Here is a 27,018-nt window from a genome sequence, read left to right as displayed (position 1 = left end):
AGAGAGCAGGAGGGCGAGAGACAGGGAGAGAGACATGAGGAAGAGGTGACAGACAGAGGGAGCCAGAGAGAGACAGGTAAAAACAGAAACAGATCTCAACAGATCTCACCCAAGGGAGAAAGGAGGAAAAAGAGGAAGAAGGGGAAAAAAGGGGAAAAAAGGGCAGGGGCTGGAGCAGGATCATAACAATATGTTTTCAAAATACTAGATGATTAAATGTTTCTTTATCAGCTGAGTAAATTGTCTTATGTCCTAAACTGTGTAAACTATTTGACAATCCTCTCTGATTAGCTGAAAAATGCATCGTCACAAAGCTGAAAACATAGAATGGCTTTATAGAAAATAATGCATTGCAGTGGAGTAAACTACTCAACAGTATATAACGTAGTTAACATTCGCTTGGTGTTAAACATCTACAGCAGTAAAACGCAACATACACTTTAGTACTATGGTAATATTAATACCAAATCATCAAAATCATATTGGAAAACACTGGCAGGGATGATCTCATTGTGTTTTACTTTTCCTACTTAAAGTTGGCTCACACTTTTATTCAACTCTGTAAATTCCAAATATAGGAAAAAATCCCCCTCGAATGTTGTTGTTGTTCGTGGCCTGTAATGCACAAATTAAAATCTTCATTGTTTGTGTTTTACATTTTAGTAAGTGTTTAACCAAATGTTGTAATATTGAAACATTGATTCTCATTGGACAGAATTTATAATAAGAAGAGTTTGTTAGCGGGGTTGATTGCTTATGTAACTCCATACAGTATGTATCACAATAATAATGGCAAAACAGTGGTATTTTTAATGCATAGTCATTTAAAAAAAAGAAGAAGCAATGATCCAATTCTATTTAATATTGAATTGCATCTCATCTTAGTCCCAGTGTTCAGTCATGTTGACTTGCAGTGATCTTCCAAAAGACTTTTGGTGTTCTCTGATTCCATCTAAAATCACTCTCTCCATTTTGACACCACCAGTCACATCACAAAAACATCCCCAAAGCCTTCCATAACTTTCACAAACCATTTCTGCCCAGTGCAACAAGAAAAAAGCCCATGATCAGTAAAACTTTGTTGTTTTTTTGTTTTTTTTACTGGTACGATCAAGATGCAGTTTGAAATACTCCTGCAAAAACACTCACATACAGCAAACAGAAATTATTTCGTATTTTTTAAATTCCGGTCTGTTAAACCCAGATGTGTAACAGAGAAAACTAAATTAGAACTAATATATAGTGAACTATCAGGCACATTATATTTCTATTCATAGTTTTTTTTTTTCCATGTATCATAATGTTTCAGTTGCTTCTTTGACCACTACTCTCATCCAGACATGCAAAATTTCAACAAAGAGAGGACAAGCTAAAAATCCGATTTGGTGAATCACGGTAACTAAATATCAGCATGTTCTACACATTGTAATAATCACATAAAATATTTAAGGCATTTTCTTACTTCAATATCTTGACATGTCCAGTCCAATAAATCAAAGAGATAAGCTTGACCTTTAGTTTGTAACTTGTGTGAGTTCCTGACCCGATAGTCGGTCCTGTAAACACATCTACTATCCAACAGGGTTGTGAGACTGAAGTATAGGACCCACTGACTGTATAGACGTGGTCTTTGAAAAACACACACACACACATATTTACAATTTATTCTTGGTACAGCTTTAAGTGAGTAATGTATGTAATTTTGCAAATGTGGGCAACTAAACTAAAGAATACATAGTCTCAAAAAATAGACGCCAGCCTCTCCATTTTTAGTGTCTGTCTTGTAAATGTTAGTTTTATTCGTCTGCCCTATTAAATAGCTGTCGAGAAACTCATTTACCAGCTACTGAAAGTCACTTCATAGTTCATGTAAGTGTTTATAATCGTGTCTAACTTAACTTGAGTCTGAAGGTCTCGTTTCTCTGGTGGTACTGAATGTTACTCAACTGGCTATATGCACACGGGTGGTAAGCCAAGTCAGAGGGAGGAAAGCTGAGCCCAGCCGTGAAGATATCATTACTGCTGCTGACATGCAGGATAGATGCTGACCCAGAGACGGCTGCTGCCAAACTCCGCCCGGTAACACCGATGGACATCTCATAGAGTTAAACTAGATCCGGAGCGACAGGATCTCTGTGGCATCTCCTGGACCTGTCCTGCTTGGAGGGAGACCGCAGGGTAAGTCACTCTTTAAAATGTTTTTGAAGGTACAAAATCATGTTGTATTTTTATGGAAAGTTGAGCAATAACTCTGGAGGAACATATGTTGAAGTTGTGGAATTCAGGTGTCAAATGTCTGCGAGGTGCGAAGTCACGTATAGGATATTCCCCAGCTAACTGGTGCATGCAGCAGCAGAGGAGCTGCGAGGAGGTCCGTTGCGTTAGACTCAAACCGACGATGCCTTTGGGAGTAAGATGTTTTGTGTATTTTATCTTTTAGGTTATTTTAAAGAGGATTGTGTCAGGAGACACCTGCAGAAGATTCCTTGCCAAAGTGACCATGGCTGAAGAAATGTCCCTGCAGACGTGTAACTTGGCTGCTGAGAAAAGAAGTAAAGGGAAACGTCAAATAAGACGCAGCGTCACTCATTTACCTCCAGATGGACATCTCATCAGTGGCACTCACAACATGAGGCCTGACTCTTCATTTGGCAGTATTTGTGTAAGTATGGACTCACTTGCAGAGAGCAGCGATGCTGGAATCCTTTATCTGAACCCTCAAACACCCAACTGGTCTCTCGTGGAGAAGTTTGCTGAGCTTTCACCAGGAGAAGAGACAGAGATAAACAATGACCAAGATGACAACAGAGAATTGTTACAATGCACTAAATATACTGAGACCAACACAATGTATGAACCTAATGCAGTGCTCTTGGATGCTGTGAACAAGAAGAGAAAAAACGGCCTCATAAACCAAAGTGATGTCTCAGCCAAACATAAGACATCGAAGCTCAAAGAGCTAAATGTTGAGGACTTTTCTCCAAACAGAGGTGAGAAAAAGGCCAAAAAGAAAAAAGCTTCTGTGAAGAAGCTACTTATAAAGTGTGAAGACAACAAGATCCCTCGACTTCTGGTGGCAATGAAAAAACGCAGTGGAGTTGACACAGAGCACCGCCCCTTCAAATGCTCGCACTGCCACTGGGCTTTCAAGAAGCTCTGCAACCTGCAGAGTCACTTACAGACTCACACTGGCCTCAAGCCACATGTGTGTGATATATGTGGCAAGGCTTACTCTCACCAGGGCACACTGCAGCAGCACAAGCGTCTGCACACGGGCGAAAGACCGTATCACTGCCCCTTCTGTGTCAAAACCTATATCTGGTCCTCAGATTACAGAAAGCATATTCGCACACACACTGGTGAAAAGCCCTATATATGCGACACTTGCGGCAAGGATTTCATTCGCTCCTCTGACCTGCGGAAGCATGAGCGCAACATGCACACAAATGACAAGCCCTTCCCATGCACACACTGTGGCAAGACCTTCAATAAGCCACTCTCCCTGAAGCGCCATGAGCGAAAGCACCTGGGAGAAAGACCCTTCTCCTGCCCCGACTGTGGAAAGTCTTTTGCCTTGGCCAGCCGAATGGCGGAGCACCAGAAAATCCACACAGGACTGCGTCCATACGTCTGCTCTGTGTGCTCAAAGTGTTTCACAAAGTCCTCCAACCTGGCCGAGCACGAGGCCATTCACAGCGGAGTGCGGCCCCATAAGTGTGAAGAGTGCGGCGTTGCGTTTGCCATGGCCTCCCGCCTTGTTCGTCACCAGTTCATTCACAATAAAGAGAAACCTTACAGCTGCTCAGGCTGCAGCAAGAACTTCAGCCACCTGGCAAAACTGCAGCTGCACCAGGAGCAAACATGCGCCGGCAGGATCTTTGTCTGTGTAGAGTGCGACAAATCTTTCCAGTGTGCCACAAAGCTTTCGGAGCATATGCTGAAACACAGGGATGAGGGTGTCTGAGCCTGTTTAAACACAGGTACTGTACACATCCTCCCCTGTGCTTGAACTGTAAATGCTGTAATATTCTGTTTATTTCAGACACTCACTTCCAGAGATGTAGGACCCATTCAAGGTCACAGGGCACCAGTTTATATATATTAATGTATGCATTTTTATTTATTGCGCGTCATGAGTTGTAAAATGTGCCTCCTCTTTCCCCATGGTGCTGGGTTCCCATTAGAATGTTGTGGGATAAAAATTGCCCCGAGCACAGCATCGACACTCGAGCTGACAGTTTAATGATGTGATATGAAACTGGTTACAAGAGCAGAGACTCTTTTAAAAGTGAGAATATGAATGCATGGTGGGACACTCATTAAAAGTACACCATCCCTTCATGAGCGTGGCACTTCAAAAACCCCATTACATCCTCATCCTGAATTTATAGACACATAAAGATGTAAATACCCAACTTTAGTAGGAGTATGATCCTGAATTTATGGATACACAAAGATTTAATTACCCCACTTTAGCATTTGTTGCAAAAGCCAAACATACACAAGATGAGAGATTTGGGAGCTAACCAGCATCAAAACTTATTTATTCTCAAAATGTTTTGATGATTAAAGCAGTCAGAAGCAAGTCACAGTCTCACATAGTCAGATCATTCTCCACAGTGCTGTGTTAGCTCAATGGAGAAAGATCTGACTGAAAAATATGCTCCACTTTGTACAAATCAATCACAACTGCCTTGCATGGGGGTAAGTCCAGGATGCAGAGAGGATGTGTTGGGGGAGTTGACTTAATGGAACAGTTTACATACAGCAAGGTGAGCACTACTATCAAAATGGATAATTCACAATAACAAACTGTATGATCTAAATCTTCAGCAAAACTCTCAATTTTCAGTAGGTAAGTTCAGAAGTTTTTGTTTCTCATAGCAGAGGGGGTTTCAAAGTCGTAACATGCAAATAGCAGAAGAGGAGAAGAATACTGCTTGAAATGCAAAAAATATTCGCATGAAAATATATTTAAGGTACTAAGAGTAACAGTAGTTGTTCTGTATTATAAAATGGAATCTGTACAGAAACAAGTCAAGCTCTCAGATAAATGTAGTGGATTTTTTCTCTGAAATGCTGTGGAGTACAATGTCGAAGAAAACAGAAAGTACACCACTAAAAGTTTACTTCAGTACAGTATAAGAGTAGTTGTATGTTTACTGTACGAATAGACCAGTCCAATTTGTCTAATGATTCAGGGGAGCTATCTTATCACTTGCTTTTTTCTTTTTTTTTTTAACCAGTGGCATGATGTATTAATATATTTTATGTCTAAAGTCATTCTGATATTTCTATGCATGGTGTATGTCATTTGCTAAACTTCACATCTTTTTACCCATACAGTGTAAGAGCAAATAAAAGCAAACTGGCATTTAAACCTGCAGTGTGATCATTTTACTCCCACTCAAGAGCTATTTGAATCAACCAGGACACATCAAATTCATGAAACTGCAAAATTTCAAACATTTAGAAAAAAGACCTAAGTAATTAGCAATTAAAGTATTTTTTTTTCTTCACAAAGGTGTTAAAAATGAGTTTGAGTGATTGTCTGGATGTCATCTGAAACAGATTTTCACAAATCTATAAATTCCCAATGTGTTTGTACTATGACACATTATTGGCAGTCAGTCAGTGGTGATTCAGATACTTGTTGTTCCTGTGTGTGTGTGTGTGTGCGTGCGTGCGTGTGTGTGTGTGTGTGTGTGTTGAATCCCTTGCCAATGTGTCCCACTCACACTTGGCAACTGCAGACTAATCGTAAAAAGAGATGGCACCTGCCGTGTTGTCGCTTGTGCCACATTAAGTGAGAGGCCCTGCTTGGATTCGCAGCAATGTCTTGGCAAGACGTATGTATTCGATATGCAACTATTAATCCTCTATGAAAGATAGTTACTAATGCAATAATTAAACAACCATATAAAGAGTGTGAAAACAGATTTCAGCATTTTATAGAGATTTACTCAGAGGCAAAAAAAACACTGACTTACTCCAAGTACAGTCATGTGATTGAAGCAAAAACATTTGTGACAAAGTGACATAGTAATAAAAAGGTGGTTCCAAAATTCATTGCCTGAATATATATTATTATGTGTTTATATACATTTTAAAGAGCTTTGTGGGCTGACAAAATTTACATACTAGCAGTATCAATAAAACCCTTTCTTAGATAAAGGCACTGCAAAACTCATCAGCACATAAACAGCTGGCTGTAGGGGAGCTTAGCATAGGTCTTTCCCGATGCCCCTCCCTCTCCCACCATGTGGTATCATTCATCTTGGCAGCCTGATGACCGGAGAACAAATTATGCCTGGATTATTTTTCTGTACATGTCTCATATATAATTAAAAGTACAACTGCTGCACTTTACACACGGTAAAAATAATCAAGCATTGCCTTCACTGTGATCAATTTACTACACTTCCTCACTTGGAAGTACAAGCTGACTTCTGTGGGGCTGAATGGTCGCAGCATTTATTCAATTGTATCCTACTTATGTTTTAAAGTATTTTTTGAGACATATAAATGCTAGTCCCACCGTCATAGAGGTTTCATTATTGTAATCTTTATAGTTCCTGTAATCAGGTCTGTAGATTTCTGTGGTGAACCTATATCAGGAAGTACAGTGACAGTAACTATGTTTGTCTATTTTATGTAGCATACAAATGCTAGTGCACAGATATTTTATCATAAAAGCTGATGCAATGGGGCCATTCGTTCATTTCTCTGTCTAAATATAGCTTACATTTTGCTGATGGATGTTGAGGGAAGGCCGATCTCTCTATCAAAGACCCTATTAACACTGTTGCTACTCTTTGCATGTGGGTACAGAACGACATCATCTGCAGATGGTACTAAAAAGTCATGGTTGATTTTTAGATTTATTGGTTAGTTTTAAAGTTTAAATGGGTTGGTGGCACCTTATTTAGCAAAATTCTTGCATCATCACAACACTGAGAGCACTGAGGTCAGAGTTCTGAGATCGACCCACCAGATGCTCTTGGATGTTCAGAGGTCTAGGCTCAAAAATAGAGGCGATCGAACCTTTGAAGTGAATGTTTCCAATCTCGGGAACAGTTTTTCTCTTCATAGGAGAACTGGTCAGATTTAACTAATGCTACAAAGTTTTTTTGCTACCACCCCATTTTTCTTCACAGTGGGCTCATTTTTTACTGCATTATAAAGTTCTGCACCTCTGTGGAAAGTCGAGAGAACTCAAAAATGTATTTTGTGCAGTATAATGAAGTTATAATGCCACAAATCATTAGAAAAAAAAAACAAAGTTAAATTTCTTTATTGATTTTACCAAAATTGGAAAAACCTGAAATCAACATGTTCAATATTTTTTCAACTGCCCACAAGGAGCTACCAAAAATATTTTTTAAAAATGCTGACCCTACATATTATAGATATTTTACTATTTACATTTTTAATTTGTTTCCATTTTTCTTTCCTATCTGCTCTGTGGTAACACAGTCTGCAGTTCAGCCGAAAGTTCCTATAACTTTATCATGTGACTGTTGGTCGCAGTGGAGTCGCTAATGTCTTCAAGGTTGTTGCCAGAAGAGCAGAAATTTTGGTTTCTTATAGAATCTGGTAAAGTTTTTTTAATTGATTTTTTTTAAAAATAAATTTCAAATAATAGCTGCAGAAGAAAGTGGTTTTAATGAATTTTAAGCTTAGTTTTGGTTAGGTCTTCCAACAGAATGGCATGTCTCTGATGAGTAGTTCAAGAGTCATAAGCAATTCTTTCTATTTTACAGTTTCTACCTTTTGATAAATGGTTTGATGCGGGTGAATTCAGAAACAAAACATGTCTTTTTAACCTGTGAGTGGGTTTAGAGGTTCAGACAGTTAAATGATATTCCTTCCCCAAGTATGTCCTGCGTACCCTGGTGTTTCCCCCGACTGTCAGCTTCCAGAAAGAACACCTCAGCTGTTTCACTCACTGCAATATGAGTTGTTACAGTATGCCAGTCCATCCAGAGTATTTCTGTATCCAACATGCCACATGATGTTGTAGGTGTTTGAAAGGGCACTCCCAAAAAAGAAACGCAGGCACAGGAGCTGTATGGATCGAACTTCCAAGCTCAGATGAAGCGATCATTCAATATATAGACAACATAAAAGATTTTAGTGGCATCAGTGATCCTGCAAATGCAACATTTGAGCATTAATTTAATTCAAATACTTTTAAAAATGTAATACAGCACAGATAAGCTCTTCTTCAACGCACCTGTGACAGAGATGAATGGCAACGATTTTTTTTAGCCCAGCTGCTGGCCTATGAAGAGGGACATTTACAGAAAATGATCACGTGTATAGTTTCATTAAAGTAAAGGAGCCGTAGCAGGAGCCAAACCATTTTTGAAATTTTAGTAATGAACAAATACAAGCAGCATATGCATCATGACTGTGCTTCAGCCGAAATATGAAATGGGGCGTGCTGGTCGCCAAATGTGTTAATGGCAGCTTCTCTGGGAGGGTCAGCGGCCTCAGGACATGACATAACATGACAGCATGTTTATGGCCTGCATTGTTGAAATCTATTTTAAAATAACGATAAACAATTAACACTCAGAGTCAAAGTATCGTGCAATTTAGTGCATGCCTCACCTGGTTTCCTTGAAAAGGCGTTTATTCCAGCAGAGGGAGGCTGGGAGGGAAACATGCCAGGAGGGCCAGCGGTAGGCGGTGGAGGAGGCCAAGAGCCAGCAGTGGGCGGTACCTTAATAAAAAAACATAAACTAATAAATAACACATTAGAAAATGGGTTCTTTGATTGTAACTGAGCAGTATATGTGCTCGAATCTTACTGTCTGTGCTTGGTTACTCGGCTCCGAATTCTCCTTTTGGACATCTTTGGGTTTTGATTTAAACCAACCACTGAACCATCCTGTCTTTGTGGCCTGCATAGAAGAAAGTGTGAAGCATGTATATGATTGTAATGTGGTTTAACAAGTATTAATATGGCAGGAATTCCACGTACTGGTTGAGGAGGCTCATTGTTCTGGTCTGAGAACCCTAAACCTTGAGGAATGGTCTGCTGGCTTTGCCCATTCTGACTGAAGTTGACCTCCATCTTCAAAGGCGAGTACAGGCATCGACAGACATTCAGGTTACTTTTTGGAAACATTTATCAAAGTTGTATACTGAAATGTTTCTTATATGATCACATCAAAATCTACTTGCTTTTTAATCAATAACGTTTTTACAAATAACATCTCTCACCGTCCCTGCTCCTGAGGACAATTCAGGAAGTCCTGTCGAAGTAATAAAACCAAAACATCACACACAAGCGATTCCTCACAGGCCATAGTAAATATCGCAATACATGCTGCCTAACATTAGAGTCTCACCCTCTGCTACTGAACCCAGATTGCTTGGAGAACAATGTGGTGAGGCACTTCTGACTTCAGCAGTATCTGTGTTATGATAACTGAAGTTTTGGCTTGTGGCCACAGTAGGCGGTGGGGAAGTGGAGACCACCATTACTGGCATAGGGGGAGAGCTGGCTTGTGGCCTAGACAGAACAAGAGGCAGAGAAGGGTGACATAACAGGGTCTGTGAGGACTGGGTTTCACATGTTAAGTAAGAGTTCACATCTGTGTGACTGAGAGCAGTAAATAAGGCATCTTTTATACCAATCCTGAGCTCCTCTGATGCCCAATAACATCTCAGTTTGATGCACAAGGCTTTCTTGGTCCTCAGTGTAATAAAGTAATTCAGGCTCAGGACTCTTGATGTCATGGTTTAGATCATCGTAATCAGGTTCTGTAGAGACAGATGAAGTCACTTTATTAGTAGACATACAGTTGTAAATAAAAGCTTAAGTACACTTGTAAAGACCATGGACATCATGACAGTCTTGAGATTGCAATGACTCATATAACTTAATGCTGCATAATGAAATCATTGAAACCCATGCTTCTTTGTCACAAAAAACAGGGGTGCATTTTATTTTTTTCATAAATATATTATAGATCTTTTGAAAATATGCTGTGTTAAAAATATACATACAGCAACACCAGTGTCTGGTTAAATGTCCTTTGGCCATTTTCACCTCAGTTAGGCACTTTTGGTATCTTTGACTACTCCTCTTAACAGAACTGCTCCAGCTGAACTAAATGTATTGACTTTCTGACACAGACTTGTGTCAGTCCACACATTTTTGACAGAGTTTACAAACCTTAATTCTAACCTAATTTAGCCATTTGTTTACCACTAATGATATATGTCTGGGGTCTTATTGGAACAACACACTGCATCCGATACCCAATCTCCTGGCTGAGGATTTTAGGTTTCCTGAAGAATGTGGAGGTAATTCTTCTTCTTTATTATTAGATTGATGTTGAGTAAAGCACCAGTTCTACTGGCAGCAAAACAGGCCCAGGGAAAAATACTACCACCACCATGCTTAATGGTGGGTTTGGTGTTCTTGGGATTCAGGGCCTCACATATATTCCTTCAAACAGAGTTCTGGTCACTGCTGCCAAATGGGCCAATTTTTGTTTCATCTGATCACAGAACTTTTCTCTGAAAACATTAGTCAGTGTGATTACTAGAAAACTTCAGTTGAGACTTGAGGTGCTACTTTTCGAGAAAAGGCTTCCTTCTTGCATGGCAGCCTCTTAGCCCATGATGATGATGATAGTTTTTTGTGCCAGACACATCTGTTTCAATGACTTCATTGTAAAAAAAAAAAAAAAAAAAAAAAAAAAAAGAAGAAAGAAAGAAAGAAAGAAAGAAAAAATAAGGAGTTAAAGGAGTCATTGGAAACTCAAAACTGCCATGATATACATGGTAATTTTCAAGTGTGCATAAACTTTTGTTTACAGCTCTACCAGGGTAACCATAGTAAACATAGTGTATCGGTTGAAGAAATAGGGTACTAAAGTTACCTGAGCACACTTTGGTGTCCCCATACTCACTGCTTTCAGGAGCTAGCTGGGATGTGTCAGCATAGTCGTAACTCCCCATCTGAGCAAAATAAGTTTAAATATCTGATTAGTTACAGTATTTGAACCCCAAAACTAGCATATCTTTTAATAAAGTATCTATCTATCTATCTATCTATCTATCTATCTATCTATCTATCTATCTATCTATCTATCTATCTATCTATCTATCTATCTATCTATCTATCTATCTATCTATCTATCTATCTAGGTTTTTCCTCTCGGATATAGTTAAACAGTGTGAAATGAGAGACCCACAGAAGCTGATCACCTGTAAATTGTGGTGTCGAGCCCTCAGGTGTTTCAGCCAGACGGGTTCCTGTTCTACTCCACTGAGGCCTCCTTCGCTGAACTGACCCTCCGAGAATCTCAGTCTATCTGAAAGCTGCAGCACAAATAAAAACATGCAGGCATCCATGTAGACTTTATGAGACACATCACCGTGGCAAGACTGATCAGATGTGTATACCTTAACAACCTCTTCAGTCAGAACAAAGAAAGGCTCCCTTTGCCTGAGGATGGCTTGACCCACCACCTCACAGTAATGGAAGGCCTGAGATGGAAGCCCACAGTCCAACAGGCGACTTGCATACAGGAACTTATACACCTGACCACAACACAGCAATACTCGTACATTTATTTTAAACTCACTTAAAGATTAAATGTGCTGCAGTGATATCTGCTGTGTGTGTGAGCTACCTGAAAGGATGGTATTGAAAAGCTTTTGTCCACAAGTGTCTGACAGTACTCGTATAACTCAGTGCACTGAATGGCAGAGTTTGTCGCAAAGTCTTCCAGCGACTGCCTGGAGGAAAGGAAAGACAAGAAAAGGAAGGGAGAGATTAGCAGTGAATGAAGGAGCACGAGAAGCAATTGATAATGTAGGAAACAGTAGAGAATTGTACATAATCATTTGCATGGATGTACCAAAGCATTTGCAACTTTCTCAAAGTAATGAGAAACTGCTTTTTTGATGTGCACAAGTGACACAATGATGTGAAGATTGAACAAGTAGTTTTGAGAATTTCAATTCTGATCTGAGAAATGCACCAAAGCGACTGAGAAAAACTGTAATTCTATAGGCACAGTACTGGAATTTCTTGATCAACCGTTGTATGACCAGCTGCCCTGCAGTTAGACTGATGAATGACAGGAAGTTGGAAGCTCAGCTCACCTGTGGCTGCTGCCCAGAAGCACCCATCTCTCTGCCTTCTGTGTAAACACCCCAAAGGGAACACTGGCTGTCAGGTAGCACACATGGGCTGCATGTATGAGGCCTCTGGAGGCTGCACGGAGAAGAGAATCACAAAACATCAGCTTGCATGTTTGTGCATGACAACCTGTCACTCAGTCAGTTTATCTATACCGAGTGTGTCTCCCATGGTGACGATGGCCTTCTGTTGGACGGCTAAATTTCCCGTCTCATTGGAGAGCATCACAGCCAGATGGGGCCTCCAGTCTCCCCATTTTTCATTTCCACAGCACTGGGGACAGAGCATAACAGCATAACTCACACTGGCTAATAATTTAATATTCTCTATAATGCACTTGTGAGTTTCATTATATTCTGGATATTTTACCGTGGCTACAGAAGGGATTCTTCCAGATAGCAGCTGGAACAGAGTCTGGAGGGGATCGCTGACCGTTAGCTGGCCTGTAAACCTGCCAACAGAGCAGTTTGTACCGTTGCACATCTTAACCAAGGCTTTTTACAAGCAATCCACACAACTATTGTACTAAAACAGAAACCATCCCATTTAAAGAACTCCCTGCTGTTAGCCTGCATAGAACTGATAGCTCACATTCTGCTACTCTTGTCAATCACAAATAATCACCCTGGCTATCTGCCAGTCCTCTCCCCAGACATTCCTCCACTGTCAACCTGACATATGTTCCAGTGCGACAACGCTGATTCCAAAATAGGCTGCAAATATTGGATTGGGTTACATGATAAATAGTTCACAGAAACTGCAGTATAGTGATACAGTACATACATTTCTCTGTATTTTAGACAGATACCTTATCACAAGCTTTATTTGGCTCGGCCTGAAGGGACGACAGCTCTGTGGCTGATGGGCACAAATTAAAAGACTTAACTGAACTCATTATATGTCACTCCGGATGATTTACACTCTACTGGAAAGTGTTAATGATCTAGGTTATGTACTCCCCTAAGACTACCCTCTGCAAATTCCAAGTAACTCCAGCCAGGACAAACTTTAAAAAACAAAGTGGCTCTCACATAGAAAACAGATATTAAAATTCTCAAGCATCTTATGTACCCTTTGAAAAGATAAGAAAACTAATTTTGCATTTTAGAGTAGAAACCATGTTGCCTTCTTGTCTGTATGAATATACTTTCAACAAATTCTAAATAAAGCGTGTCATTTTTGTCACTGGGCCACGGGAAAGCCACAGAATTTGTTGCAGGAAGTAAAAGTTTGATTCTTTGTCTCTGCAGCCAAATGCCGTTTTTTTCTCGTTTTTTTTCTTGCCGTTCTGTCTGCTCTCTACATGGAAATATTGATTAGCGGAGTGATTCGCAACTCTAATTAATGAATTACTGCCCCACTTTAGGGATCATGCCAAAATTGCTGGCAGCTCCACTTGGCTCTAAAAGTCATCAAGCTCAGTGACATGCTGATGCAGCGCTGTACTGGATTTTCTTTTTGCAGGGTAGTTGGGGACAACTCATTAATATTCATGAGAAAAGTGCAACCTGATTGGCCAGTGAATGAGGATGTAAGGAGTGGGACCGGTTAACGGAACGATAAAAATGTAATCGTGATCCCGTCAGAGGCAGAGATGCCGTTTGCTTTTAGCATGTTAGGATGCTGACATTTCCTGCGCTAAAAAGTCAAAGGATCAAGTGATTACAATTCATCCAGTGAATGACATGAATGTATCTAATTTTATGATAGTCCAATAGTTGTTGAGACTTTTCACTCAAAGCCACAAATTTGAACCTTGCTGTGGTGATACAGGAACAAATAATCACTAAAGTCACTAAGATTCATCCTCTGAGAACTATGAATCTCTGCGCTTAATTTCAAAGCAATCTAATAGTTTTATTCAGTCTGGAAATGCTGTAGAACTAGTTGTAGCACAGGCTTAAAGCAGACCATAAGCGTCTAAGTTTAGTCAGAGGCAGCATTTCTTCACAAATTACCACTCGTGTATAGAGTTGTACACTTATTTCTTGCAGCTGTCGTGTCTCAGATGCCTCGGCTTTTCTCACCTGTTCAGCACAGTGGTGTAAGACCTGTTGTCCATTTTACTGGCCAGAAAAAGTGCGTGCCCCCACAAGCCGCTGGTCATGGCCGCCTCCAGGGCCTCCTGCAAACCGAGAGGACACACACTGAAATTCCAACACAGTCTGATTACTGTTTGATGATTATATCCTGGTTAAGCAATTCATGTTTTGGCATTTGAGAGTACAGAAATATTATTCAGTGTTTACATTTTATGTTGTTTTATAATGTTTAGATTCTGCCTAGCAATTCTGAGGTATACAGTGTACTATTCACATTTAATTTTACTACATACAAATCAGTTTTTGAAGTACTAATAGTTTAACAGCATGCACCCCCAAACCCATGGGCAGGTTTGAAAGGGATGTTATTCTTTTAAAAATTGCCAAATGATACAATTTATCTGAGGCAGAAACTGTAAAAACAGAAAGGATTGTCAGATTTTCAACTGTCCTTGATCAGCTCATCTGTGGAGTGTCTTTCCGATGGAAAATGTAACCAAATAATAATTTATTAAAATCACTTTATTCTGCATGCCTCATTTAAAGATTCGCCATAAATTAACTATTTGATCGAACTAGATTTTGTAAAAAAACGAAAAATCCTGCAACCCATCATGCAACCGGAAAGCCATTATTGAGTTAGCCATGGCAAATAGTCACATGACAAATATTCTGAGACTTTTCACCACAACTGCAGGCTGTGTTTCCAAAAAATTCAGATAGGAGACAAATATGGAAACAAAACAAAAACTGGCCTTATTTAATCCATCCATCCATTATCTACACACTGCTTAAGCCTCATTAGTGTCGCGGGGGGCTGGAGTCTATCCCAGCTGACTAAAGGCAGGGGACACAATGGACAGGTCACCAGTCTATCACAGGGCTACATATAGAGACAAACAATCACACTCACATTCACACCTACAGACAGTTTAGAATTACCAATTAACCTGAACGTGTTTTTGGACTGTGGGAGGAAGCCAGAGTACCCAGAGAAAACCCATGCATGCACAGGGAGAACATGCAAACTCCATGCAGAAAGTATTTGGGAAGGTGAGGATGCAAACCGGGGATCTTCTAGCTGCAAGGCAAAAGTGCTAACCACCAAGCCACTGTGCAGCCTGGCATCATTTAACAATTTTTGAAATGTTAACTTGGTTATGTTGCACATCTTTGACTTCTCTTTTCCTCTTGTCAGGTTTGTGCTGTTTCTATTGGGTTGCAAAATTTTATATTGCAGGGAAAAATGAGCCTACGATGAATAAAAATGTGACAGGAGCAAAAAGCACTCAAAAACTGCTCAGGGTTCAGGGGACTAAATTAAAGAGATTTAAAAAAAAAAATAAAAAAAAAAAATAAAAATAAAAAAAAAATATATATATATATATATATATATATATATATATATATATATATATATATATATATATATATATATATATATATATATATATATATAAAAGAAAAAACCAAATAATAGAACAGTGAAAGGGCGGTAGAACTTTGATTTTCCTCTTTTCTAGCCTATTAAATATCTCATAAGCTCAGTGATGTATCTGTTGACTCTTTAAAAAGACTGACGTCAGGTTGGAAACTACTGGAGGTAATAATAATAATAAGATTATCAGCAGAAACCAAACAGATGATTAGAGAGATAAAAAAATTAGAAACCTTCTTCCTTCCAGCCAGCAGTAGCTTAGTGTAGCTCTGCAGGGCCTTTTCTGAGTTCTCAGAGCTGAAGCTGGTCCAATTTCCCGTTAGCAGGTCGTCCCCTTTGCGAGGTGGTGCTTCAGCGGTCGTGTTCTCATTGAAGTCAATGAGTGTGGGAGCGTCTGACTCCCAGCTTCCATCAGAGTTTGAGCCTTGCATCAGCAGCTCTGCAACATCTGACCCAACTATTTGCTGAAACATTGGAAATGTGGTGATCAGAAAAATCCTGATAACCACTCTGATGGTTGGTGGATAACAAGTGGAAATCTCTAAATCTCTACATTCTGTGCAATGAGCAGACATGATGCACTTACGCCGTTCTGTCTGCAGAGCAGTATCAACAGATTCCACAAGAGCGCAGCAGAGCTTTTATCCTGCAGCTTGTCATCTCTCATGCAGCCTCCTGCCCTCTGGTGGGCAAACTCTATAGCGTCTACTTTGTGCAAATCTTCCCTTCAAAACATAAAAGTGTTATGTCAAATGCAAACAACATTCAAACATGGAATTTTAAATATAATACGAATTTCATGAGACTCAATGATAATTTTGAATCTTCACAAACAGCTGAATGCAATCTTATGCAGTCCTTTAATTAAGATTACTTTTGGTGCTGCATAACAAATAACAAAGCAGTACCTGGTTAACGGCCCTGGAAAGTTTCTCATCTCTTGCTGTTCCTGTGTCTCACTCAGAATGACCTGTGCACAAACAAAAACAAAAATAACCCCCACATCCATCCAGAAAACACGCTGTTATTTATTTGTTTTAAGTTCGCAGCTTATTTCATGGAAACTTTCCTCATGATTTCCTAAAACTGAACTCGTATTTATCTGTAAATTAAGAGGATGTTTCCAAAAACTTCTGCATGATTTCACACTACATATAATAGAAATGAAAAAAGTGCAAGTGGCTGTATTTTTTGAGTTTATGTATTGTATGAGGGAAGAGAAAATTAGTTCAAAGGCTTTTGGCATTAATTTTGTGAAAAAAAAGATGAAGAAAAGACAACTGTGACAGAAAATCTACACCACTTAACAACTTAATAACAGATTCAGATCCAAATTAATTTCTTTGATTTTGAAATAAAAACAAAACAAACACAACATGCCATCCCAAGGCGAATGCTAGCTATACTGGATAAAATGCAAAGACATCCTTAAATAAATCTGGGTTAATATCCTTTGGTTTTCAACACAGGCCAATTTTGAACCTACTTCCAGACTGTGGATTTCCAGCTGGCTGACATTCTCCTGTGTTGACAAGCCTGGATTGACCCGTATCAGCTGACCTGCAGGCCCGAAGCTGACAACAGCATGAGGGATGGAGTACTTCAGAGGAGCTGACATCTGATGCACAGGCTCTGAGGACATATGAAGCATTAGAGACGATGGGGTTAAACACTGAGTGAAGTGGATGTGAGAGAAAACAGCTTGAACTGTGCTCTCACCTCCTTCAGGCGTGTGATCGGGCTGTGAGGCAGAGCTACTGTGTTCAGCTCCGTTCATGTACTGACTCAGCTCATAGCTGCTGGAAGATAAACCTGAGTTTTTGGAACTTTCTAATGTTCCAAGATAATAGGTGGAAATCTCTTCATTTTCTCTGGAGGGAGTCTCCTCGTAGTCATTGAGGTAATGTTGGGAACCGTCTCTCCCTTGGTCATACCTGCAAGAGGGGCATTTTTATTAGCGTTGTGATGACACCACAATTCTGACTTTAATAGGACACCTGCTGAAACGTATCATTATTGATACTAAAGCAATACCACAGTAGCAAACCTAAAATATTAATAAAATTAATGTAATACTATATAACAGAGCATGGAACTTAAAGTTGTTGTTTTTTATTATTTGAATGAGAAAATATGAAAACATTGATGATGCTGTCAAAGCAAGAATATGAAATAAAGCCATGAAACACCAGGAGTGAATTATTGTATCACAGTGTGTTCATGCATTTCCTATCCAATCAGAAGTGAAGGAACTCTTCATTAAGATCAGCTCTTTACATGTAGATGTCTCTCTACCTTCACATGTCACATTGCTGCTTATAAACGGAGAAATATTTGCAGACATAACTCCAGCAGCACTTCAATGCACCCTTTTATCTCACACTTTCTGCAGATATTCAGTGAATAATTATACTTTCTGTTGTTGATCTGCAGACTGTGAGCCTCTAATTTTTGCTTTGCGTGTCTACTTCATGACCGTAAATGGTCAGCAAGAGTATTTTTGCTTGTATTTGCAACCTCTCGTGTTGTCACCATTAAAGCTGCAGTGTGTTTATGAAAGAACAAAACAGCAATTGGCAGCAGAGCAGTGCACATACAAGATTCAAGATCTTCAGTTCAGATGCTCATACATGAAATCCAAAGTGACTTCATCCTCATAACATTCCTTCAACTAGAAGAAAAATGGCCACAAATAATGCAGGGCAAAGAGGTTATGAACTAAAATGCAGTATACATTGTGGAAGAGTTGCAGTTGTGTGTGTCTCTGTTATGTATGTGTGTATATGTACATCTCTTTGTTAAATACATATTTACATTGAGCCAGTGTGCTGTTGCTGTTGAGATGAGCTGCTGTGATTTAGAGCTGAGGTCAAAGTTTACAGTCCTGACAGTTTGTCTCCTGCTGAGGTAGACTGACACAACTCTCAGAAAACACTGGCTCTATTAAACTGATTCTAAACTCATTCTTTAAGTACCGATGCAAAAAAAAGTAAAGTTACTGTTTTTTAGCAGTACTGGAAAGCTAGAAATGGAAAGAGTTGACTTCATGGGAATTAGCATTGTACTTTTCAATTATTGCAATACAGTATAAGACTTATTTCCATGTGGATTCATAACCACTCTGTACAAATGGGACTCTCGGGTATAGAGATTGAGCACAGAGATTATGATGCAGGAAGCTTTGGCAGCACAGTATGGCTGGAATGAACAGAGTTTGATCTTTATCCTGAACAGCACTCTGATTATACACAAGTCACACAAAAATATAATTTATTAGCTATCATCAATGGTATCAATTTATCACTGATGTCCTAAGATTTGTTGGCTTTTGCTGCCAACACAATTAAGTTTCTTTCATTCAGAAAACTGAAATGTCTATCTATTCTATACATTCATTTTCTGAGGGTAAATTAATTGAAGAATCACTTGCTTGTTTCGGCTCTTCTTTCAAAGAAAAGGGGCTTGACTTCCATAGACCTGACGCACCTGTACTCTTCTGTATAGAAGCTCCCTGGATGTTCCTGCCTCTGTGTTCTTTCATGGTACCGGTCTGGTCTCCATGAGTCCTGGGAAGCCCATTGACCACCATCTTCATAAAAAACATAAAGCATCATCTCAATATACGCGGCTTTGGAGACGACTTATAAAAGCTTGTTTTGTACTACTGCACCTGGTTGTCCATGCTGTCCTCTGTAGTAGTCATAGTAACCGTAGTTGTCTCTGTAGTCCCAGTGGCTGTGGGGGGAATAGTCGTACCCATGTCTGAGAATAAAAGGAGAATACTGGTTAACTCAGTGCACTCATGCATCTTCTTCAACTGTGATGCCTCATTGGAAAGAAGAGAAACATTTACTTCACTGCAATTGAGTCGAACCTCGGCTTTTGTAACACCTGCTTTCCCAGCATCCTTCTTTAGGAGATACTGAGCTTTATTTCCTTCATTTTGATGAATTTTCATGCATAAATTTTTGGCTTCTCTTCATTTGTCTGCATTGTGGCTTCTATAAATAATGTCATTGTTGTTCAGAGCAAAAGAAGGGGACATATCTCTTGCATACCACCCAGAATCTACATCTAAAATCTAATGAAAACCTGTGTCTTGTATATTGCCATTACAGAGAAAACAATTATCAGTATATTGATTTTAATATAAGAGGTTGACCGATCACTCTCTTGGCCGAATATCGGCTGTGATATTCAATGATTTTCGCCTGATGATCGATATTGTTTTTATTCTGTTTTTTGTTTTGTTTTGCTTGTTTTGTAAAATTCCCAACACAATAAATTAATTCAAAGATGCATTCTTTGGGTCTGATGCCTCTCTCTTTCTGTAGTTACTAGTCTGTGATCTCAAGCAATGTTGTGTTCAAAGCACTTTATCTTTTCAGTTACATGTGTTTGCTTTCACATAAGCCCATCAACACTGAAGGATAGATGTAGGACACCTCTCTTAAAAGCATTTCAATAAAGTGCTGTGTTGTGGTATCTAGATTTTCACATTTACTTCAAATACAAATCTGTTCCAAATATATTTTATTGGTGTCCTTCATTAATAATAACTGAAATATACAACAGTCCACTCTAAATCAATATAAAATACATGAAAGTATTAGAACTGTTGTCTTTGTCTTGCATTTTGTGACTACTTACACTTTCTCCTAAATTTGAGTTTCACTTTTTAAAGAGCTGTCACTGCACACACCTGGACTGAGGTCTTTGGTGTTCTGGTCGTCCATAGCCGTAGGAGTGCTGCTGAGAGCTGTAAGGATACTGCTCAGCTCTGGGAGGAGGAGGGCTGGTGAAATGAGGCTGGTAGCGGGGATCGGGATGGCCCCAGTGCCTGTCCCTGTCTCTGGGGTCAGCTGGTGGGTAGTTCTGGTCCCGTTCCTGCTGAGAATACCTGGACTTCGCCTCTCTGCCTTTAGTTCTGTGGGAGTGGCGGCCGGAGTCGGGCCCATGGTGACCTCTGTGATCCATGGTGACCCCTCAACTCCTGAGGGTAAAGGATAGGAAAAGGAAAGGTCACTTGCAAAGGAAAATTTGCAGAAAGAAATCAGTTTTTTCGGGTACTCACAGCTCACACATGCCAGTCAAAGTGCATTCACAGCTGCCACATCATTTCATGGGAAACTCACAACAGGAGCAGATAACCAGTGAGCATGATAAGGAGAGGATAAAGTTCACCAAACACTGTGAGCCAAATAACAGTGTGCAGATAGTGCTAGAAAACAAAACTGTAAATGATCCCAATGCGAGAAAAAATGCACCATTTAATTTAAAAAAGAATCAAAGTCCTACTACTGGGTGCGTGTACGTTTCTTCAGGTCCGTTGTGTTTGCACAGAGAGCTGAGGGTAAACAGAGGAGCACACCCTGAACACTTTGACAGCTGCAGTCCCACAAGGCAGCAAAAGAGGAAACCACGTCCATCCTCAGGATAATCAGAAGAACAACACAAAAAAAAGAACAAACCATCACTGACAGTGTCGTCTGTGTCAGTTCGACAAGAATAAACCGCGTCCTCGGATTGTAGGTCACATCTGGAAAATAAGAAAACTTTGAAGATTTGAGTGTTGCCACGTTGCCGGCTGTAGGGAGGATGCAGAGGACCGAGACAGGACAGCTGATCTCCAGTCAGGTTTACTGCTGTTTGTGGGAACAGAAGGGAGTGGAAACTGATCTCAAGTCAGCGAGGAACGACATCGGAGTTTTAGGGACAAAAATGTTCCTTTTACACACATGTCCACTGGAGGCGCTGTTACACATTTTTACTCCTGACTTCTCTGTCCAGCAAACAAGGAATGTTCAAACAACGTTGGATAACATTAACTACACGTTTTAATCATGTTTTACGGAAACATTTCATCTAATGTTCTAAGAACGTTTTAAGGAAGTAATCATTTTAAGTAGTGAGATGCCATGAGGTTAAAAGTGAACACTGTAACATTCAGAGGATGTTTAAGGGTGTTGTCAGGTCATTTTACATGATAAAACAAGACCCAACATTCAAAAAAATGTTTTCAAGATGTTCTCAAGACGTCAGGAGACAGATTTTAGTTGTTTTTTTGTTTTTTTTTAATAAAATGATCTTCAAATCTGACATTTTGGCTGAAACATTAAACATTTTCTCTGAAACACTCAATCTTAATGCAACATTCGGAAATAATTTTAATAACATTTCCTTTGAAAAGAACGTTCTGGGAACTAAATTAAACCTTCCTGTAAAAATATTAGCAGAACTTTCACAGAATGTTTGTAGAACAAAGTTGTGTGCACTTCTGCTCATGTCAATTGTTTTAAATGTTTTTATCTTCATTTTCTTTTTGCATGTTCCCAGCTAGATAGTTTTTGTTCTAATAATGTTCTGAGAAAGTTCTGCAAAGTTCTAATAATGTTTTCAGTGGGAACTAAAAATAAAATGGTCCAATGAAAACATTACTAGAACTCTGCAAAATCTGAAAATGTTCTTCTATGATGCTTCCCACAATGTTACATGATGACAATAAACATTTGGAAAGCTTTTCAAGAATGTTTGGACTTTTTTTTTAAAACTTTGTCTTCTTTTTTTTATCCTGCATTTCAAAGGAATATTCTGGAAACTGGCTCTTTGCAGAACTTTCTCATAAATGATAACACTAAGGCTTTTCCAAAATCTTTTTTTTAAGTTGCTCTGTAAGACGCGAGGTTAAAAATCATATGTTTTTTAAAAGTACCTGAAAAGAATGCCCAAAACCGGCTGCAAATCCACGTCTGATTATAATAACATATAAAAAGCATATTGGTGTAACAAAAAACAAAACAAAAAAAGCTTCTTGTTATAACAATAGCTTGTCCCATATCAGTATTGTAGATCTTGTTGTATTTTTTTATTATGTGAAACACAGCTCCCATCTTCTATGTAGTGCTGGTGGGCAGGCAAAATTTAACAAACTGACAAAGAAACCTACCTCTCTGCTCAGATCCTCTATTAACCCAGTGGAGGTGGTGGTAGACAGGAGGATGACGGCTAAACTCTCCACTCTGGTGGAGAACACATCCCGTCTCTGCAAGGCTCTGACAGCAGCTCTTTGGCTGCTTCACCCACAGTGTGTGAAAGAGAGATACTGCAAGTTCTTCCTTTATGCTGCTGTCAGATTTCACAACCAGCACCGAAAAATGATCACATTTCACTCTGGTGCAACATCAATGCATTCAAACTTGTGTCTTATAAAAATTTTGTACATTTAAAAGACTCTGTACAATATAGTTCTTTTTACATATGCCTGCACTGATTCTAGTACATGTAGAAATACTCTACACGATCTAAATTATTTCTACATGTACTAGAATCAGTGCAATATCACTATTTTCTACACACAGAATAGCCTATTTCCCATATTCAGAGGAATTTATGCATGAGCTAAATTCCTACATATGAAAGAGTCTGTACAATGTCGACTTAGTACTTAATACTTAGTAGTAGGTATCTGTTTTTCTTTGTTGTTTTTCTACTCACATCCCGACAGTTTTACATGTTCTCCTTTTCTGCTGTAACACTGCACATGTCCCAGCTGCGGGACCAATGAAGGCTTATCTTATCTTTAAAGTTACCAGCTATTCTGAGAAAACCGCGATACAGCACAGAACACTACAGGAGGTCTTTCCTACCAGTGGCCATCAAACTGTATAACTGGTCCCCTTTCTCCAGGAATGACAGCTGAAATGTTGGACACTTGAACAAGTGTTATCTGTAGTGTTTTGTTCAATAATTTGTGCAATATAAGTTTCAGTATCATGTGTAATAATTCATTTTCATGTGCAACATACCATTTTCAATTGTTTTTAGGTGCAATACATGGATTTTATTTTAAAAAATTCTTCATCATGTGTAATATTTCTTTATCACGTGTAATATTTCAATTAATGTGCAATATTTCATTATCATTTGCTATTATAGGTACTACTGCTGTGTCCTGTGTTCTCTTGTCACATGCAATAGCATGATGTTAACTCTGGCTTTTTTCTCAATAACTTTTTGTGTGAAATAACAGAAATGTAGCACCACTATTTTGCACAAATATAATTCTACACACCCCATCGGTGTCCTTCAATTGGTACATTATCAGTAATGCCAAACCTGTACATATTTATATGCAGTTACCTTATACCATGTCTGCAGATGTGACAAGTGTATGTAGTCTTTATTATATCTGTATTTTTAGTCTTTTTGTACTTTTGTATTTCTGCTCTTGCTTTGTCAGTGACTCATTTGCATCTAGCTGCTGTAATGTGTAAATCCCAGGTGAGGGATCAACAAAGTTTATATTACCTTATTTTAGTATTTCTTGACTACTTCAGAAACATTGCCATTGCAACTTCTTACTTTTTTATTGTAGTCTTATTGTAGAATAATTACATTAATTTTCATTAATGCTTTGTATTTATCGCTCATTACTTTTCTAATAGGCATTGCATGTATTGTTTAGTCACAGATCCTTTTATCTTTTTCTTACATGTTAAGTTGTCTTAACGTGAAAACAGCATGTTATAACAAAACATACTGATCCATTTATCTCTTTTCTGTTGGAAGCCTCTGTGAATTTTTCCCAGAAGTATTTTTTTCTCACAACAATCAATTCCGGTATGGGCCGCTGGATGTCGCTGTTTTCAAAAGGACCAATTGAGGCTGCGCTTTGTGGATCCACGTGATCAGTCGTCCACCAATAGGAAGCGTTTATGCTAATCGGTTCAGTCTGAGTCTTTTTACTGCTGCTGGAAACAGAAGTCAGCACTCAGTGAGAATCTCAGGACACACAGCAGCTCTTCTCTCTGGATATTACAGGACACCGAACCGCCTGGATGTGCAATATGACTTTTGAAGACACCAGTGGAGATAATTCAACAGAAAGGTTAGCTAGCTTGCGTTGCACGTTTTGCCACGAATTAGCTTTAGCTTGTTTTTTATACGAACTTCACAATAATTTTACTTAACGTGTAAATAGAAGTTTCTCTCATACTGTCAGCTTTTACTGTAATTCACAATATTAGATCCAGCTAGCGTCTTTTGAGTCTTAGCTATGTGCTAATATTAACGCTACATGTTAAATATTTGACAACCTTCAATGCTCTTATTTATGTATTACCACTTTGCGGTTGAACTGTACATGCAACGTTACATCAGTCGTTCCTTAATGAATGACATTACAGGAAAACTAGACACCAAAGTCCAAAACAACAGCCAGCGCTGCCATTGATCGTGTTTTTTCTAAACTTCTTTCTTTTCCTCAGGATGGAATCGGTGGCTAAAGCATTAGAGGAGGTCCTGAGCTCTGCATTGCCTCAGGGTTGCATCACTGTCGGAGTCTATGAGGCAGCAAAGGCACTAAATGCGTAAGTTAAGACTCATTGAGATCACTAGAGTAGCTCTAGAACATCCAGCAGGTGTAAGTGTGAGATGTTCCCCTCTGCTTGTCCTCACTCCTGTTTTTTTTGCCCCTTTGTTGCTTTAGAGATCCAGACAACGTGGTGTTGTGTCTACTGGCCACGGATGACGAGGAGGAGGATGTGGCTCTGCAGATTCACTTCACCTTGATCCAGGCTTTCTGCTGCGAGAATGACATCAACATCCTGCGGGTGAGCAACATGAGGCGTCTGGCAGAGATCCTCGGTGGAGTGATGCCTGGAGGAGAACCCATGGATCTGCACTGTGTTCTAGTTACGGTAAGTGCAGTTACTCATGTGGACCTGTTGTGTGTTGCTCACTTCCTATGAGCAATCAGGATTGGCAGACTGTTATAGGTACTAGTGCTTGCAAGTGCACACCCTGAGTAGTTACAGTCTTTTTTGCACATTTTGTAAGTCAGCAGGTGGTAACTGCGTTGTTCCTCCTTCTGCAGAATCCTCAGTCGTCTCTGTGGCAGGACCCAGCACTGAGCAAAGTGAACAGATTCTGCAGAGACAGTCGCTGTTTGGATCAGTGGGTGCCTGTTATCAACCTTCCCGACCGATGAAACTGCTTGGAATATTAATGTATTGTGTGCATTTGGAGAAAAATGATTGCACAAGGCCCGTGTTAATGTCTGTGTTGGACTCGTTTGGAAATCACCCCAGAGAGAGAAAGAGAGAGAGAGAGCGGCAGAAGAGTCAGGAAATAGAAAGAACACAAGGAGGGGAGAGTTGTTCCAGCAAATCTCCCTGGGCAGGGTCAACTTGTGGGCCAAGGAAGAGTGACTCAGCAGTCTGGGTTTCCAGGATTTCCAACGTAGGACTGCGCCTTTCTCTGCTGAGAAGGAGTCCTTCAGAGGAAACTGAATCATGTGAGCAGACGAGCACATGTGATGGCGAGCAGAAACACAGGGACTGAGGGAGAGCTGACAGAGAGCACCTCAGTGGACAAGACTCCAACAGCTGGACCACACTGGAGTGGATCAGTCAGCTCTCAGCTTGAAGAATTCCTCATGAAAATTTGACCAAATTCGAGCATTTCTTGAACAGCACATTTATTTAATAGTATTTAAGACTTGTCACTTTGATAACTAAAAAGGGAAAGTTTTCACACTTTATTAGTAATATTATTAAATTAAGGGCAATGCAATGTTTAGACTTGTCCACTAACTGTTTTTATGTGTTAGTAATTTAATGAATTATATTTATTGTGAGGAGTTCACAGGATTCTGCCTTGTTAAGTTGAATGAAATAAACAAACAACCAACAGTACTCAGGATGGTTTCGTCTTGATGATTTCCAGTAGCTACAGGTTTAGTGTGATTGTAGGAAGTCAGGTGGTGCCTGCCGTGACAGTCAGCCTGAATGAAACTCAACATGTTGGGTTTGGATTCCTTTTGGCACGCCACCAAACAAGTATTTCAGTTTTTTTCTGCAGCTTGCATTTCACAGACTTCAGCACAGTGTCAAAATATTATTTGCAACTAAAAACATCAATCCTTGGATTCCTTGGAATCAGTTTTACTCCTGCATGGGAACTCTTGTAAAATTTGACCTTTTGCACATTTTGGAGATCTTGTTTCAGTGAGGGGAGGAGAATTCCCATTGTAGTCTGATTTTGAGTGGGATGGGGCTCATCGTGACAGGTCGTTCCTCACAGCAGACTGTATTTACGCAATCTGAGCTAAATTTACTGCTGAGTGGATTAAAAATAGCAGAGAGGCAAGAATAAAAAGCAACTGAAGACCCCTTTCAGGCTGCAAACAGAGAAAACCAGAACTTATTGGTGCTTGCGTAGAGTGGGGAGGGACAAAGCTTTCCACACACAGAGTCATGAGACAATGGACACATGAGTCAGGGCTATTCGGGTCTCTATTGCTAGAGCTGTACAGTACTTCAGCTTCATGGCTAAAAATAGCTCCATGAATAGAGGCGTTCCCCCCGGCC

General features: G+C 39.6%; 3 protein-coding genes across 6 annotated transcripts; 2 read left to right on the top strand and 1 right to left on the bottom strand.

The window, feature by feature from the left end:
- The first annotated feature begins 2,024 nt into the window (after positions 1 to 2,024).
- znf648 (zinc finger protein 648) lies at positions 2,025 to 5,380 on the top strand. Its single transcript, XM_035955927.2, has 2 exons — positions 2,025 to 2,178; positions 2,441 to 5,380. The coding sequence occupies exon 2, from the start codon at positions 2,501 to 2,503 to the stop codon at positions 3,962 to 3,964; it is 1,464 nt and encodes a 487-aa protein (XP_035811820.1). The 5' UTR covers positions 2,025 to 2,178; positions 2,441 to 2,500; the 3' UTR covers positions 3,965 to 5,380.
- A 555-nt stretch (positions 5,381 to 5,935) lies between these two features.
- Positions 5,936 to 22,614, bottom strand: sec16b (SEC16 homolog B, endoplasmic reticulum export factor). 4 transcript variants are annotated; one of them, XM_055016348.1, is made up of 25 exons: positions 22,596 to 22,614; positions 20,352 to 20,642; positions 19,320 to 19,411; positions 19,136 to 19,238; positions 17,369 to 17,583; positions 17,136 to 17,281; positions 16,558 to 16,619; positions 16,236 to 16,374; positions 15,883 to 16,113; positions 14,197 to 14,294; positions 12,539 to 12,620; positions 12,325 to 12,442; positions 12,133 to 12,244; positions 11,658 to 11,763; positions 11,428 to 11,565; positions 11,230 to 11,343; positions 10,902 to 10,980; positions 9,645 to 9,774; positions 9,360 to 9,523; positions 9,232 to 9,263; positions 8,990 to 9,082; positions 8,817 to 8,909; positions 8,617 to 8,728; positions 8,237 to 8,284; positions 5,936 to 8,151 (listed from the first exon to the last, which is right to left on the bottom strand). In XM_055016348.1, exons 2-24 carry the CDS (start codon positions 20,624 to 20,626, stop codon positions 8,268 to 8,270), a joined length of 2,751 nt encoding a protein of 916 aa, XP_054872323.1. In that variant the 5' UTR covers positions 20,627 to 20,642; positions 22,596 to 22,614; the 3' UTR covers positions 5,936 to 8,151; positions 8,237 to 8,267. The 4 variants fall into 4 exon arrangements, with proteins under 4 accessions (XP_054872323.1, XP_035811819.2, XP_023143268.2 ...); XM_035955926.2 differs by lacking the exon at positions 22,596 to 22,614 and adding an exon at positions 20,724 to 21,293 and having other exon boundaries at positions 10,932 to 10,980; XM_023287500.3 differs by lacking the exon at positions 22,596 to 22,614 and adding an exon at positions 20,724 to 21,291.
- Positions 22,615 to 24,385: 1,771 nt separating this feature from the next.
- Positions 24,386 to 26,343, top strand: gadd45ab (growth arrest and DNA-damage-inducible, alpha, b). Its single transcript, XM_023287498.3, has 4 exons — positions 24,386 to 24,536; positions 24,916 to 25,017; positions 25,137 to 25,347; positions 25,524 to 26,343. Exons 1-4 carry the CDS (start codon positions 24,487 to 24,489, stop codon positions 25,635 to 25,637), a joined length of 477 nt encoding a protein of 158 aa, XP_023143266.2. The 5' UTR covers positions 24,386 to 24,486; the 3' UTR covers positions 25,638 to 26,343.
- The last annotated feature ends 675 nt before the right edge of the window (positions 26,344 to 27,018 follow it).

Source organism: Amphiprion ocellaris, chromosome 2 (genome assembly GCF_022539595.1).
Source record: "Amphiprion ocellaris isolate individual 3 ecotype Okinawa chromosome 2, ASM2253959v1, whole genome shotgun sequence".
Lineage (NCBI taxonomy): Eukaryota > Metazoa > Chordata > Actinopteri > Pomacentridae > Amphiprion > Amphiprion ocellaris.
This window is presented reverse-complemented; position numbering and strand designations above follow the sequence as displayed.